The 15,880-nt window shown below is 32.1% G+C and overlaps 1 protein-coding gene across 2 annotated transcripts in view; it reads left to right on the top strand.

Moving 5' to 3' along the window:
* Nucleotides 1-15,880, top strand: part of UBR3 (ubiquitin protein ligase E3 component n-recognin 3) — a 183,142-nt gene that overhangs the window by 156,740 nt on the left and 10,522 nt on the right. For both annotated transcript variants that reach the window (XM_045558723.1, XM_045558722.1), the window contains exons 32-35: nucleotides 4,658-4,761; nucleotides 7,922-8,046; nucleotides 12,951-13,058; nucleotides 13,192-13,317. In XM_045558723.1, the coding sequence (XP_045414679.1) occupies nucleotides 4,658-4,761; nucleotides 7,922-8,046; nucleotides 12,951-13,058; nucleotides 13,192-13,317 (463 nt within the window). The remainder of the gene's footprint in view (nucleotides 1-4,657; nucleotides 4,762-7,921; nucleotides 8,047-12,950; nucleotides 13,059-13,191; nucleotides 13,318-15,880) is intronic.

The following is a 15,880-nucleotide window of genomic DNA, read 5'->3' as shown; positions in this document are numbered from 1 at the left end:
TCATTTTTTATTTGTATATATTTGTGAAATACAAATGCAGTTTTGCTACATTGATATATTGCATTGTGATGAAGTCAGAACCTTTAGTACATCCATCTTTGGAACAATCACATTGTACCCACCAAACAATCTTCCATCATCCACCCACCTCTGACCCTGCCCTTCCCATCCTGGTCTTTGTTGTTCATCATTCCACACTCGACTTCCATGTGTACACATTATTTAGCTACCACTTATGAGTGAGAACATGAGATATTTGTCTTTCTGAGTTGTTTCACATAAGATAGTGTCCTCTACTTCCATTCATGTTGTTGAAAAAGACATGATTTCATTCTTTTTTATGGCTGAATAGTATTCCATTGTGTATATGTACATTTTCTTTGTCCAATCCTCTATTTATGTACACTTAAATTGAATTAGTATCTCTGCTATTGTGATTATTGCTATGATAAACATACCAGTGCAAGTATCTTTTTTATATATTGATTTCTTTTCCTTTGGGTAGATACCCCATAGTGATTGCTGGATTATGTAGTAGTTCTATTTTTAGTTCTTTGAGAAATCTCCATAGTGTTTTCCATAGAGGTTGCAGTAATTTACATTCCCACCAACAGTGTGTAAGAGTTCCCTTTTCTCTGCATCCTGGCCAACACCTGTTATTTTTTGTCTTTTTAATAATAGCCATTCTGATTAGTGTAAGATGATATTTCATTGTGGTTTTAATTTGCTTTTCTCTGATGATTAATGATGTTGAACATTTTCTCATATGCTTATTGCCCATTTGTTTGTCTTCTTTTGAAGAATGTGTATTCATGTCCTTAGCCCACTTGTTTTTGGTTTTTTTTTTTTTTTTTTTTTTTTTGGCTTTGTTGCCCTAGCTCGAGTGCAGTGGTGTCATCATAGCTCAACAAAGACAGCTTTACTTCTTCCCTTCCAATCTGTATACCTTTTATTTCCTTAGGAACATCACATTAGCTAGTACTTCCAGTATGATATTGAAAAGGAGTGGGGAGAGCAGACATCTTTGCCTTGTTCCTGTTCTTAGTGGGAACAATTATGTACTTTATTAAGCATTTTAAAAGATAGTTATCATAATGATGGTATCAATCCGTATGGTCAAAATCTGTGGTTCTCTTTTCTACGGAGAGGTATATCCATTCATTCATTCTCATTATGTGCCAACCATGTGCCAGGAAAGATCCATTTCTGTGTCCTTAGAATGGCTGTTTTTATCTTACTAGCCAACAAATGCCAGGTTGTTCTCTGATTATTATCAGAAAAAAAAATCTTAACGAAAAAAAGTATCATCACTTAAACACTTTTGGCTAATATGATAGATAAAAAGTAGAATCCCAAAGTAATAGAAATTTGATTTCTGGTGAAGGTAAGTATTTTTAAATTTGTTAGCTATTTATGTATACTTTTGGGAATAGTATATTGAACCTCTGTCCATTTTTCTGTTGGCATTTTATTTTTTTTAATTATCAGAATGATCCTTTATGGTCTAAAATATTAAATCTTATTTTGTCATAGTTCAGATTTTTTCCAACATATATTTGCCTTTTAATTTTATAATTACTTTTCTTGACATATTAAAGTTTTAAATTTTCATGTAGCCAAATCAATCAGACCATATATTTCTTATTTTTTTCTAATACTTTTCATACGTAGAATGCCCATCCCATCTAAGATCTGATTTTTACTTTTATAACCAGTATTATGGTGTGTTTCCAGTCTTAGGATTTGCAATATTCACCTCTATTTTCTTTTCAGAGTTTTTAAAATATATGTATATAATGTACTTGGAATTTATTTTCACCTGTAGTATTAGGTGAGGACCTAAATTTTATTGGCAAATAACCAGCTAATTTTTAAAGCAATTTAATATCCTCTTTATTAAATATTGTTTGTGTATTATAGGCCTGATTAAGAGCTTTCTTCTTTGTTCTGTTGACGTATAAGCCTACTTCTGTGACAATGCCATGCTAGTTTACTCATTGAAGCAATTTATTATGTTGGGTTAGGTTCCTCCCCCATTCCCTACCTCCTGAATTTCTTTGCTGTTCTTACCTGTTTATTCTACAAATGATTTTTAGAACATTTTCTAATTTAGAAAATGTGATCTTTATAATATACAATTTCCTCAACTAGGAACATCCTCCATTCTTTTAATTCGTTTTTTGTTTCATACTATTGTGTGCATATTGTTTCAGTTTTGAAGCATTTGTTAATTGTACATGCTTAGTAGTATATAATATAAAGGTGTGCTACATTTTTAACAAGGTGTATATTAATTATTATAATGGAGGATATAATCTTAAGTATTGAGTTTTATTTGCATATGGAGATTTGGTATGATTTTAAGTAATATTTGAAGGCCACATGCAATAATATTAATAATAACCAAATAAGTAATAATAACAAAGAGTAATCCAACTCTAATTTTGAAAAAGATTACTTCTATTATAAAAATATTGCTATCATGTAATGTAAAATAAACAGGAATCTAGAATTCTATTAGCACTTTAAGCTTTTCAATTACTTATACTATCTCTATTTTAATAAATTATATTTAATTTTCTCATTGGGGATGCTTTTCTGTATCTAAAAGCTCTGTAATTTGTTGGTCTTTAGGCTAGGATGCAAGAAGTTCTCAAGTTTATTTGATTTTTATGCAGTAAAGTAGATCTTGGCATAAGAGTGAAACTGGACTAGCCTAAATGGATCAATAAAGTCCTTCTAATTTTAAGTGAGAATCCTTTAATCAGCTGTTATATTTAATGTAGCAGTTTGATAATCCATAATCATTTGCCACCTCTTTATTTGTTCATTCATCCATCCACTTTCTCATTAATATTTCATTTATTTATTCAGCAGGTTTTATTAAGTGTTTTAATCCAGCATTGGGATATAATGATAAACAAGATAGTTCCTGCAGAAGCTTCTTCCAGACGCTAATAATGTAGAGGATGAATTAGAGGGACATAAAATTGGAAGAGATTGAAGAGTTAGAAGACAGTGGCCATAGGAATAGCAAAGAGGGAATGAAGATATAGTCATTAGGACTTAGTGCCAGTTAAATTTGAATTCACTTTTAGGTATGCTGAGATTGAGCTGCCTGTTGGATATACAACTTAAGATAACATATATTCAAGAGAGTCATGGCTGGGTGTACAGACTTGGGAGTCATCAATGTATAGCTGGCAATTAAAGTCATGATTTAGGAGATCTTTCAAAAGAGTCCTTAGTGTGAAAAGAAAGGGAAAATTGGAGCCTTGGGGAACAAATACTATTTTTGGTTGGTCAGAGGAAGAAGAACCTGTGAAGAAGACTAAATTGGAGTAATCAGAGAGGTAGAAGTGAACCTGGCAGAGTGTTTCACAAAAGCTGAAAGAATTTTCTGGACAGGAATGCTCAATTGTATCTAAAGTCAAGGCAAGGGCCAGTAAGATAAGGATTAAAAATGTCTACTAAATTTTGTGATTAGGAGATCATTGTTGATCATGTGGAAATCCATTTCTGTGGGGGATTTGAATAATAAAAATGGTGCCCCCTTACTTTTATAACCCCTGATTTTTTCAAAAAGAACTTTGGGCTTATAAAGAAGAGAGGCTACAGAGACTAGAAAGATAAGAAATATTAGGAGTCATAACTTTAATAGAGGGTTAGCCTTGGAGAGGAAGGCAAGTATATTAAGGGATATTTGTTGAAAATGGAGAAATTCAAAGAGCTGCCTTCCTCTAGCAGTTAAAAGCTTCACAGCAGCAGGGATTGATTTACTCACCAATGTGTCCAGTGCCTCTAGCATATAGCAGGTAATCAGTAAATGCTTGTTGAATGATGGAGCCTAATAAAAGAGTTGAACAATTTTTGCTCATCCCAAGTCTAAAGTAATGCTTCAGAAGTTAAGTTTAAGATTTACTTTTGTTCTCTGATGTTAAAAATTAAGCCTATGCTCAAAAAATTTAACTTTCTAAAGGAGTTTTTAAAATTCTTTTAGAATAAGCTCTGCTGTGTGATATAGTCTATGTTCTTCATAGTGTTACACATTCCTAAGCTGTACTACTTTGTCTTTTATAGTGAATTTTAAGTTCTGCTTTTGTTAACTTTTTTTGAAACTTTGCAAATGTTAAAGATTTTATTTAAATTTTATGTTAGTTATAAAGTTGAAACAACTTTTAAATAAGAGGTATTAACCATGCCTTTTCAGTGTGACTTGATTTGGGAACTGTACCTATCCTTTTTTAAATGTGAGCATTTATTCTTTAGTGCTAAGTTTGTGATAGCAAGTGTCCTATGAACCATATCATTTGTAGTGAAACTAATTCTCTTATGTTCTATTTAATGTTTCATTTAATTTTTGTAATCTAAGAGATCAGAGAGAGTCATAATCAAGTTAATATATCCCAGTTGTTTACTTTGGTAAGACTTAAATTTTCTATGTAATTTTTTTCCTATTAGAAAGAGTCAAGGAAATATAGGAGTCTAAAAGATTATATTTTTAGGCAAAAAATATGACCCCTAAGTTTTTCTTTTGAGATTTCTCAGTTCTTGAAAATTTTATTTCTGTTCCACAGACATATATGTGAAATATGAAGTAAATTAGAAAGAAAAGATATACAGTACTATCTAAAGTGACTATCCATTTTTCTTTTAGTCTGGGAAATGAAGAACAGCAGCCTGAAGTTCCAATTCTTTATCATGATGTAACATCCCTTTTGCTCATCCAGATCTTAATGATGCCACAACCGTTACGCAAAGGTACGTCTTTATAGTTCAGATTCATAGATTATACACTCTATATTATGAATATTCTAGAGATTATAGGAAAAAATATAGCAGTGAGTCTGGATGTTATTTTATGGTAAATAATATTGTTTTTTCTATTATTAGTAAATAATAATCATATCTATGAAGATGACAATGAAATAAAAGTGTTTTTAAAAAATTCTTGTGGGTTTATTCCTTTTAGTTTTTTAGTCAACAAGACGTAATGACATGGGGAAACCACTCTGAAAACCTTTGTTTTTTGAAAAAATTGAAGGGATAATACAAATGAAAAATTGAAGAATAGAGCAAATTGTTAGCCTTAATGCCTTCATTCTATCTACATGCACACATATTTCTATATAGTAGTAATCATAGAGTTATTCAAAAAATGATGTCCTGTCATTTTAAATTAGCATTAGTGTTATAACATTGTGATATTAACAGCATTAATACTATATTAGCAACATTTTAATTATTGCTCCATAGTCTTTCTACAGGATGTCCCAAAAGTCTTTGTACATAGGGAAAATGGGAAATTACAGCTTTTTTTGATGAATATTCGATTTTGGACTGTATTTTGGCACTTTATCTTTATCCAACCATTGTGCCGAATGCTTGCGATTGTCAAAAAGAATCATTTTTCATCACACTGAACAATATGGTTTAGAAATGGTTTGCCTTTATGTCGTGACAGCAAACAGAGGCAAGTTTCTAGACGATTTCTCTTCTGACACTCATTTAATCCATGTGATACCCATCTATTCAGCTTCTTTACCTTACCCATTTGTTTTAAATGGTCCAATGTTGTTGGAATAATAATGTCAAACCTTGCTGCTAATTCATGCATAGATTGAGATGGATTCGCTTCCACTACAGTTTTCAGTTCATCATTATCCACTTCGGTCTCAGGTCATCCACATGGCTCATTTTTGAGATTAGAATCACCAGAATGGAACTTCTCAAACCATTGACATACTGTAGATTCATTAGCCACATCCTTCCCAAACACTTGGTTGATATTTTGAGCTGTCTGTACAGCATTGGTCCCACGACGGAACTCATATTCAAAAATAACACGTATTTTTGATTTATCCATGGTTTCACAAAAGTTGCTCTAAAAAGCTTTGGAAAGATAATCACAAGCCAAGCCATGCATTTGAAAGAATGAGGATGTACCTTCACAATAAAAATAAAACAAGAAGTGTCAAAGTGAAATGTCAGAGATACCAACCATGAAACTTAGTAGTTAAGGAAATCAGACATTTTGTACTTAACCTAATATTTAGCAGTCATTAAATTTACCTTTGTTAGTACTGCCTTTAAAACCCTTGCTTCATACTGTTTCTTAAAATTTCATAATTCAAGACTGGATTATAGGGCTGCTATAAAACATATTGTATAATATTTTGCTCACTGTCATTGTAGTGATGAATTCCTTTTAGAATTTAGGGTCAGACAAAAAAATTACCATTCTTTATTAAAATTTTTTAGTCTTTCACACATTGAGAACTCGATAGAGACCTTAACTTTAACTGCTAGGAAGTTCAGAGCTTAACTATATTGTTACTTTAATTTTCCGGAGACAGCTTTTTTTAGTAGATGGGGAGTTGCAAATTAGGAGAGACAAGAGTTAATATAAATTTTTATATTAACGTATTGTTACTTTAATTTTCCTGAGACAGTTTTTTTAGTAGTTGGGGAGTTGCAAATTAGGGGAGACAAGAGTTGTTAATATAAATTTTTCTTTTCCACCCTCTGTTGACTTAAAAGTTAACATTGGGTAGTCTTTATCGTGTCTTGTGTTTTTATTGTAAGATGTTTTTAATTTATTTTATTGTAAGGTGTTTTCATTGTTTTCATTTTAAGAATGTGTGTTTGTGTAACTGTTTAGTTATTGGTTGTTATTAGAAAGGAGAGGGAGGAAAATTTTATTGTTCATATGTACTAGACTGTTAAATGGTTCTCATGGTTTTATCTGAAAAATAGATTGGTGCAGAAACCTACCTGGAGACCTGTTAACCTCTTAAGGTTAGCACTATTTTTAGGTTAAAAGACCTTTTTTACCCCAATTGTCTCATCAGAAACTCAAATTAAATATACTAAAGAGAAGTTTTTGTTTTTCTTTAATCTCTTTTGTCCTTGGGACCCCCATCACAACCACTTCAGCTGGGATTCTAGGTATGGGCAAGAACAGACAGAAGTCTGGTCTAGGATATTGGAATTGGCTAGAGGTATTTAAAAAGTAGACTCTAATATTCTAATGTTAATATTATTCTTCTAATATATTAATATTTAAAAAGTAGAATTGACAGGACATTGTGATTATTTACATGGGGAGAAAGAGACAGGAAAGTATCAAGGATGTTTACAAGTTTCTGACTCCAGCAGTTGGTTAAGTGGTAGTGTCCATTTACTATAGGAGGAGCATAATATAATACTGAACCTGAAGAAAAATGATCCATACGGATTCAGATTCAGACCTGGGTGCTTATTAGCTTTAATAGCACAGACATTATCCTCTGAAGCTTAGTTGTCCAACTGAGACTGTTTTGAGACACTTGAAGAAATTTTCTAAGTTATTAGGTGAATATAAATGTTAATAAAGCTTCCATTTATTAAGTACCTAATAGGTGTCAGAAGCTGCCAAGCACTTTACATATTGTTCCTACTGTTTTGTATTGTTACAGTTTTCACTGAATTCTGAAACTCAATTAGTAACCTAAATATCAGGATTTTTTTTTTTTTACTTTATAAGGTCTGTGTCATATTAGAGGTAGATGATGTATGTGTTGGTTTTAAACACTGAGACTCCCAAGCATTGTTATCGAGCACTTGAAGCCCAGTTAGGGGGTTTGCCAAGATTCCACAGCTATTCGAAAGTTACGTGGCATTAGCACTCTTAAAGAGAGCACTCCTTCCACTGTGTTCATTGCCTCTCATTTACATATTCTGTGGATGAACAGAGGAACGTTGCTTTCATAATTTCAGATGTTAGACAGGAATATAATAGTACACATTATAATTTTATTTTATTAACTGCTTAAGTGTTGAACAAAAACCAATTACATGTGCAGGGAAAGGCATGTATTTGTTATCTGGAGTACAAAATGTCTAGATTACAAAGAAGTAATGATTTCTTTTTCTCTCGTAGATCACTTCACCTGCATTGTGAAGGTACTTTTTACTCTCCTGTACACACAGGCTCTTGCGGCACTTTCAGTTAAATGCAATGAGGAAGATAGGTCAGCCTGGAAACATGTGGGAGCTCTCAAAAAGGTTAGTCTCTTTTCTGAATTTGTCATTTAATAGTCTGGTGAACTCATTTAAGCTGAGAATATGAGTGAATAAGAGTAGGTGTTTGAAAGACAAAATCAAATTAATAGCATTTTTATTGAAAATGGAGCACCTACAGGCCAAAAATAATTAAAAATGTTTTCCTTGCACAATGAGTCCTTCTACATCTGTCTTTAAATCTTGGCCTTTTGTCCCTTTGGGGGGACAAAACTATTTGGTCAAGTTTTATTTTGTCTTTGCTGTAAGCCTTGAACTTAGAGAAGTTATAAAAATTGTGCCGACAAAGTGAGCAGATAATAGTGTCTGCACAGACTTCCCTATTTTATTTATGTCACTTTTTCTTCTCATTGTCGCTAGTCCCAATCACAGTCCAAAGAGGGCTTTTGATTCACCCTTTCTAAATTTAAAATTCCTAGCCTTTTCTTAATTATGCCTCTTTACTGTTAACACTTTGTTCATGTTAGAATATATATGTTCTTAGCAAACGCAAAGAAGTTCTCTTTAAATTATGTAAACAATTTAGAAAAGTTATGCTATTTAAATGTAAGTACTTTCAGTGGCTTGAGAACAAATGAGTACTATAGAACTAAAAAACTAACTGGTTTGGTTAGTGTTTTGGCTTAGAGATAGGTAAAAGAAGAAAATTACTTCAGCGTCTGTTTGTTGAAGTTCATAGGAAAAATATAGATGTAATGTAAATTGAACCTTTTAATTGGCTCCCAGAATCTTAAAGTTGCTTTTAAAACCTCAATAAAAAGTTTTTCTTAAAATCATATTTATTTGTATCAAAGGGAAGAGAATCAATTATAAATAAATAAAATATATTCAATATAACCTTCACTTTTATCACCAGTTTACTCCCAAATCACAATAATTATACAAAAATTTAATATGGTATCATCATAAATTTCATATGTCTTAATTAGGGATATGTGTCGGTTGGCCATCAAATCCAAGTACTAGGCTAGTCTCCTGCCACTAAATAGAGATGTTACTTTTTTGGTCAAGACATAATAACTGTCTAAGTCTCAGCTTTCTCAAAGATAAATGAGAGGTTTTGACTATATGATTCATAAGGGCCCCTCTATTTCTAAAATTCTATTATTCTAAATTCTCAAAATGGATTTCTGTCTTTTTCTTGAATGTCTTTCTCCCCCCTTGTCCTAGTTGATTCTTTGACAATTTTGTCTTCTATAATTATCTTTTTTTAAAAAAATACATATTCTTTAAATTTCTCTGATTGCAATCCAATCTGATATTTGAATTTTTAGTATTTAATATTCATATCAGGTATATTGGGTTTCTATGCTATATCATTGTTTAAATATGTTTCCTTAGTAAACTATTAATTATGAAAAATTGTATAATTAAAACATTTGCTGATATAATTTGGATCTAAATCTATTCATTTCAATGTTTACTAAAATGAGAACTGAATGACAAAAAGTAGACAATTGTAAATGTATGATGGAAGAAACATGTAATTTAGGTAACTAGTCTGTCAGGTTTTTCTCAATTTCATAATTGTTATTTTAAAAAACACTTAATAAAACACTTAATATGAGGCAGATTCTTATCAGAACATTAATTAGAAGTATATTAGCTTATAGCCGTATAAATTACTTTAGTGAAAGAAAGCAAAAGATTATGATAATCTGTAGATTGGTTGACCACATTATTAGCTTTTTCTACAATAGATATAAACATTTAGATACATAGCAGATTGTAAATACCTATAATAGCAACAACTGTAATGTACTATACCATTTTATATAAAGGACTTGACCATGTGCAGATTTTGGTGTCCACAGAGGGTCCTTGAACCAATCTCTTGCTATTCTGAGGGATGACTGTATTTATGAGTGATGAAATATACCACTGTGACCTCTGTAACTACTTTAGGTTTCTGCACCATTCATTCCTCCTTTTTTTTCACTTCTTTCTTTCCATCTTCCCTCTTCTCTCACCCCCTTTCTTCCTTCCTTCATTCTTTCATTCCAACTCTTTAATTCCTTAGGCTTAGGCATGATAATTCTAATGAAAACTCATTTTCTTCCAGATCTGATTTGGCCTAAGGTAATAAAAATGTAGGTACTGTATATTTTTTGAAGGGGTATTAGAGTTAATTTCATAATGAAGTTTAGTTTCTGCTGCAAAAAATCGTTATTACAGGTAGTGTTAAATTGTACTCTCTTGGTCAGTGGAATTTCTGCCAAGAGTCTTTATACTAGAATTTCTTAATCTGGGATCCTTGGATAGATTTTGTTTTGTTTTATTTGCTGGGGAGTGGGATTATAGCATCTAGAATATATTGAAAGGGCCTATCACCGGAAAAGTTTAAGAATCAATATAATTTAGACAAAGCATTCTACCTAACAGACTTTCTTGCATCTCTCAAGTGTTGATCCTTTTCTTTATTTAAACCACACATTTTGTCACCTCTCCCTTAGGATTCTTCTGATCTTGATTCTAGGTCTTTTATCCATGTTCTCAGAAATCCTCTTTCCTAAACTTCACAAGCCTACTCTTTCATTTATTTGAAGATTGCCTATTTAAAATATGCTTTCTTGGCCGGGCGCGGTGGCTCACGCCTGTAATCCTAGCACTCTGGGAGGCCGAGGCGGGTGGATTGCTTGAGGTCAGGAGTTCAAGACCAGCCTCAGCAAGAGTGAGACCCTGTCTCTACTAAAAATAGAAAGAAATTATCTGGTCAACTAAAATATATATATAGAAAAAATTAGCCGGGCATGGTGGTGCATGCCTGTAGTCCCAGCTACTGGGGAGGCTGAGGCAGTAGGATCGCTTAAGCCCAGGAGTTTGAGGTTGCTGTGAGCTAGGCTGACGCCACGGCACTCACTCTAGCCAGGGAACACAGCGAGACTCTGTCTCAAAAAAAAAAAAAATGCTTTCTTAATATTTCTGTGTGTGTGAAATTAAATTATTTTTATACCATCCAATACTCTTCTGGTGAGAAGTATTCTCAATACAAGCAGTGAACATTACATTATATTTAACTTTCTGATCTAATGTAGAACTTGCCATGTGTAAAAGAAGTGCTTAAAATGTAGTTGATAGTAATGATTTAAAAGCTAATTATCACTCAATAGCTTACTTAGGTGATCTGAACATAAAGTACTACACTTTGAAATACTTTTCTGTTGTTATAGTTTGTAAATCCTTTTACTCAGAAAAGTATACTGAATTTGGGAAGCTTTTAGGCTGGATTGTATATTTAGAGAACTTTAAATATGCCACATTGATTAATAAGTAGCAAATCTATAATAATATTTTCTTTTGAGTTTTCTACATTTTGAGTTTAAGTGAATTCAGCCTACTTAAAAAGTAACTTGATTAAATCAAGTTTTTAAAGCGTAACATATTACTGTTTTGGTATTCAGGGATATTGATTCTTAAGAATTATATGTAACCTACAGGTCATGTTTAGCAAGTGATCATACTGTTGATTAAGTAGGCAAACGGGGAGCAAGTCACATGATACAAGGAGAGCAGTTGTAGAGTCAGTAACATTTGTATAGTTTAGAATCAGGACACAATGCTACATGGCTGAGTTGAATATAGCAGAAAGCAGGGGAGGAATTTAAAGATAATTCAAAAAATTGATTATCAAAAGAAGAATATCCAGGCAAGTTCCAAGGTCAGAAACTTCAATATTACCAAACTAAATTTTATCAATTAGCCAGCACGTATTTATTGCTCAGTTTTTTGTTATGCAGAAGGATACATGGAAAATATTAGAGAAAGCATAGCTCCTGACATTTTTGAATTTACAGTCTAGTTCAAAAGAGCAAAATAACATGAATGAAGAAATGAGGAACTATGGAAAGACTGAGTATCATCAAATTACAAATTCTGTGGTCCAAGACTATGAATGCCTTAATAGTTCAATATAAATTTATATTCCATGGTGTTTATTCAATTCTTACATTTTAAAAAATATAATGAGTAGAATAAATGGCATGATAGCAGTTATGATTTTATCCCAATTTATAGTTTACTGTAATTTGTATGTTACACTTTCCTCTAATATTTCAGAGAATATAAAAAAAGATACATTTCATTATGTGTAAAGATTTTATTGAAGTAAACTTGAATTTATAAATAGCCATTAGTTTTCCTTTCTTATAAAAATGGAAATAGTCACTGAGATTAAGTTGTAGACTGTTACTTAATGCAGGTATCTGTACATCCTGTAATAAATATATTATTATATTTTTGCAGTAAATTATTTTAAGAAATCCTCTTCAAGGAATTTGAGGGAAATTGTAAAAGAAAAAAATTTTGTGGTCCATATTTTCTTCTGTTACATGCATATGTTAAATGCAATATATTATACCATTCTAATGAATGTATATATACTTTTTTTGGGCACTTTTCACACTGTAAACATTTTCCATATAACTCAAATCTGTCATAATCACTGCCTATAATTGTTCTTTTGAGATGATATTGCATTATTTAGGTAACAGCCTCATTTTTTTGGTCTTTTTTTTTTTCTTTTGCTATTATAGTGCTGCAGTGAATGTCTTATACATATAATGATTTTTTTCCTTTTGGATTATATCCTTAGGAGGAATTCCCAGGAGAGGGAATTACTGAGTCAAAAGGCATACTTTACATGTGTTCATCTACATATAATTATGGAATTTATATGCTGTCTTTGAAAGAAGTATTAGAATAGCTTTGACCACCTACCTAGTTACATTGTAAATCCAGAGGTGTATGGTTTTACTCAGATTTTGAAGAATTGAAATTCATATGCTTAAAAAATAACAGTCACAGTTTTACTCATTAAAAAGTATTATTTCCAATATAAATTTTTTATAATTTTCAGTGACTGATGTCACTAATATTTTAATTTTTTCCAGAATACGTGTGATGCAGAAAAGTCTTATGAAGTGTTATTGAGCTTTGTGATAAGTGAACTTTCTAAAGGAAAGTTATACCGTGAAGAAGGAACTCAGGAATGTGCAATGGTAATACTTTTATTAAAATTAGATGTAGTGATTACTTAGTAAAAAATTTAAATTTTGTTGCCATTATGAATGTAATTTCTTAAGCTATATTTATTATAGAATGAATTGTTCAAATTTTCTTTTTTAACTTTAGGTTAGCCCTATTGCTTGGTCTCCTGAATCCATGGAAAAGTACTTACAGGACTTCTGCTTACCTTTCCTCAGAATCACCAGCCTTCTTCAGCACCACCTTTTTGGGGAAGATTTACCTAGCTGCCAGGTATAATTTGGGGTAGAGCATAGGGAGCATTATTTTTACAGTAAGCTATTTCTTTTAAAATATACTGGTATGTACTATAACACTTATATCTTTCTATATAACTGTCATTTGAGTATATGTTAGTCTAACTTAAAGGAATAAATATTTAAAATATTTAGGTTTTTACTATACTATTTTTATTATTTTTTGTATTAGCATCTACCTGTTTTTATGATAATATAACTAGTGTTGGATATTTGAGCAGTTTGGATTAGATCAGTGATAATACATGCCTAGTTCTTAAATAGGATCATACTATTCAGTTTTACTGATGTTTGTATCATTAACATCATCTGCTTTAAATATTCTTTGAAAAAATTTAGCCAGGTATGTTTATGTGCACCTGTAGTCCCAGCTGCTCAGGAGGCTCAAGTGGGAAGATTGCTTGAGCCCAGGAGTGTGAGGCTGCAGTGAGCTGTGATTGTGCCACTGCACTCCATCTTGGGCAACAGAATGAGTCCCTGTCTCTAAAAAAATAAAGAAATAAAAGTTACATTGGTCAAAAAAATTGCTTTTTGAAGATATGACAGCATTTAGAGCAGCAAAATGTTCAGTTTGTAGCCAGTTGTATTAAAACTTGGATGAATGAATTATTGCTGGTTTAATCTATTTCATAAAACTGTAGGTCAATGTAATTAGGCAAAATAGTCACAGGGTAGGAAACCAGAAGGTAAGTAAACCCGAACTGTGCTTATAGGATTATGTTCCTAACATTATCTGCCATTTCATTCTAGGGAATTTGATGTAGAAATTAAGACATTTATCATATTTATGGTCTTTGAAACCTGAAGTATTTTTATATACTAGCAATGGGCAATCTGACATTGAAATTAAGAAAATAATTCCATTTACATTAGGTGTGATGAAAATATTTTGAAATTAGAAAGTGGCAATGGTTGTACAATTTCATGAATATATTAAAAACATTGAATTGTACAGTTTAAAAGGCTGACATTTATAGTATGTGAATTATATCTCAATATTTTTTAAAAAGTGTGTTACAAAGGACTAATACCTAGAATATATCAAAAACTCTTATAACTTAATAAAAGAAAACAAAAAACCCAACACAAAAGTGGGCAAAAATTTGAATAGACACTTCTGAAAAGAATATATATGAATGGCCAAAAAATAGATGAAAAGGGACTCGACATCATTGTTTATTAGAGAAGTACAAATTAATGTTACAAGTGATAATACAAGTGTTGATGAGGATTTGGAATACCTAAATTCTCATTCATTACTGATAGGAATGCAAAATAGTATAAACAATTAGAAAAAGTGGCAGTTTCTTTTAAAAAATTAAGTATATACTTAATATACAAGCCAGCAAATCTACTCCTAGGTATCTACCAAAAGAAATGAAAACATATGTCCACATAAAAACTTTTAAGTGACTATTCATGACAGCCTAATTCATAATAGCCAAAAAACTGGAAACAGCCATCAACAGGTGAATGCATGAACAAAATGTAATATATCCATACAGTGAAATACTACTCAGCAATTAAAAGGAATGGAATACTGATAAACACAATAACCTGAATGAATCTCAAAATATTATGTTAAGTGAAACAAGGCACAAAAGACTACATACTGTATGATTTCATTTATATAAAATTTTTTAAAAAGCCAAAACCATGATAGCAGAAAGCAGATGGGTGGTTGCTTGGGGCCATGAGTAGGGGCTAGGATTGACTGCTTGGGGACACAGCAAATTTTTGGGGGTGATGGAATTGTTCTAAAATTTTATTGTGGTGGGCCAGGGTACAGTGGTTGACACTTATAATCCCTGTATTTTGGGAGGCTGAAGCAGGAGGATCACTTGAGCCCAAGAGTTCAAGGGTAGATTGAGCTAAGATCATACACTGTACTTCAGCCTGGGCAACAGAACAAAACCCCGTCTCTAAAATAGATAGATAGATGGATGGATGGATAGATAGATAAAGAGATAGAGGTGGTGGTTACATGACTGTACATTTACCAAAATTCATTAAACTGCACTTAAAATGGGTAAATTTTAATGGTATGCAAATTATACTTCAATAAGATTGTTTTTAAAAATGCCTTTGTGTAGCCTCATTTTTTTTTTTTTGGAAACAGAGTCTCGCTCTGTTGCCCTGGCTAGAGTGCTGTGGCGTCAGCCTAGCTCACAGCAACCTCAAACTCCTGGGCTTAAGCAATCCTCCTGCCTCAGCCTCCTGAGTAGCTGAGACTACAGACATGCGCCACCATACCCGGCTAATTTTTTCTACATATTTTTAGTTGTCCAGCTAATTTCTTTCTATTTTTAGTAGAGACAGGGTCTTGCTCTTGCTCAGGCTGGTCTCAAGCTCCTGACCTCGAGCTATCCTCCTGCCTTGGCCTCCCAAAGTGCTAGGATTATAGGCGTGAGCCACTGCGCCCGGCCTTGTAGCCTCATTTTAAGATTTAAAAATTAATATCTTTTTCAACCTGCATGTCCTTTTGCTATTTCATCTTTATTTCCTTTGGAGCATATTTCAGAATTTTGTACTTAAATGTT

The sequence above is a fragment of the Lemur catta genome, chromosome 8 (assembly GCF_020740605.2).
Source record: "Lemur catta isolate mLemCat1 chromosome 8, mLemCat1.pri, whole genome shotgun sequence".
Lineage (NCBI taxonomy): Eukaryota > Metazoa > Chordata > Mammalia > Primates > Lemuridae > Lemur > Lemur catta.
This window is presented reverse-complemented; position numbering and strand designations above follow the sequence as displayed.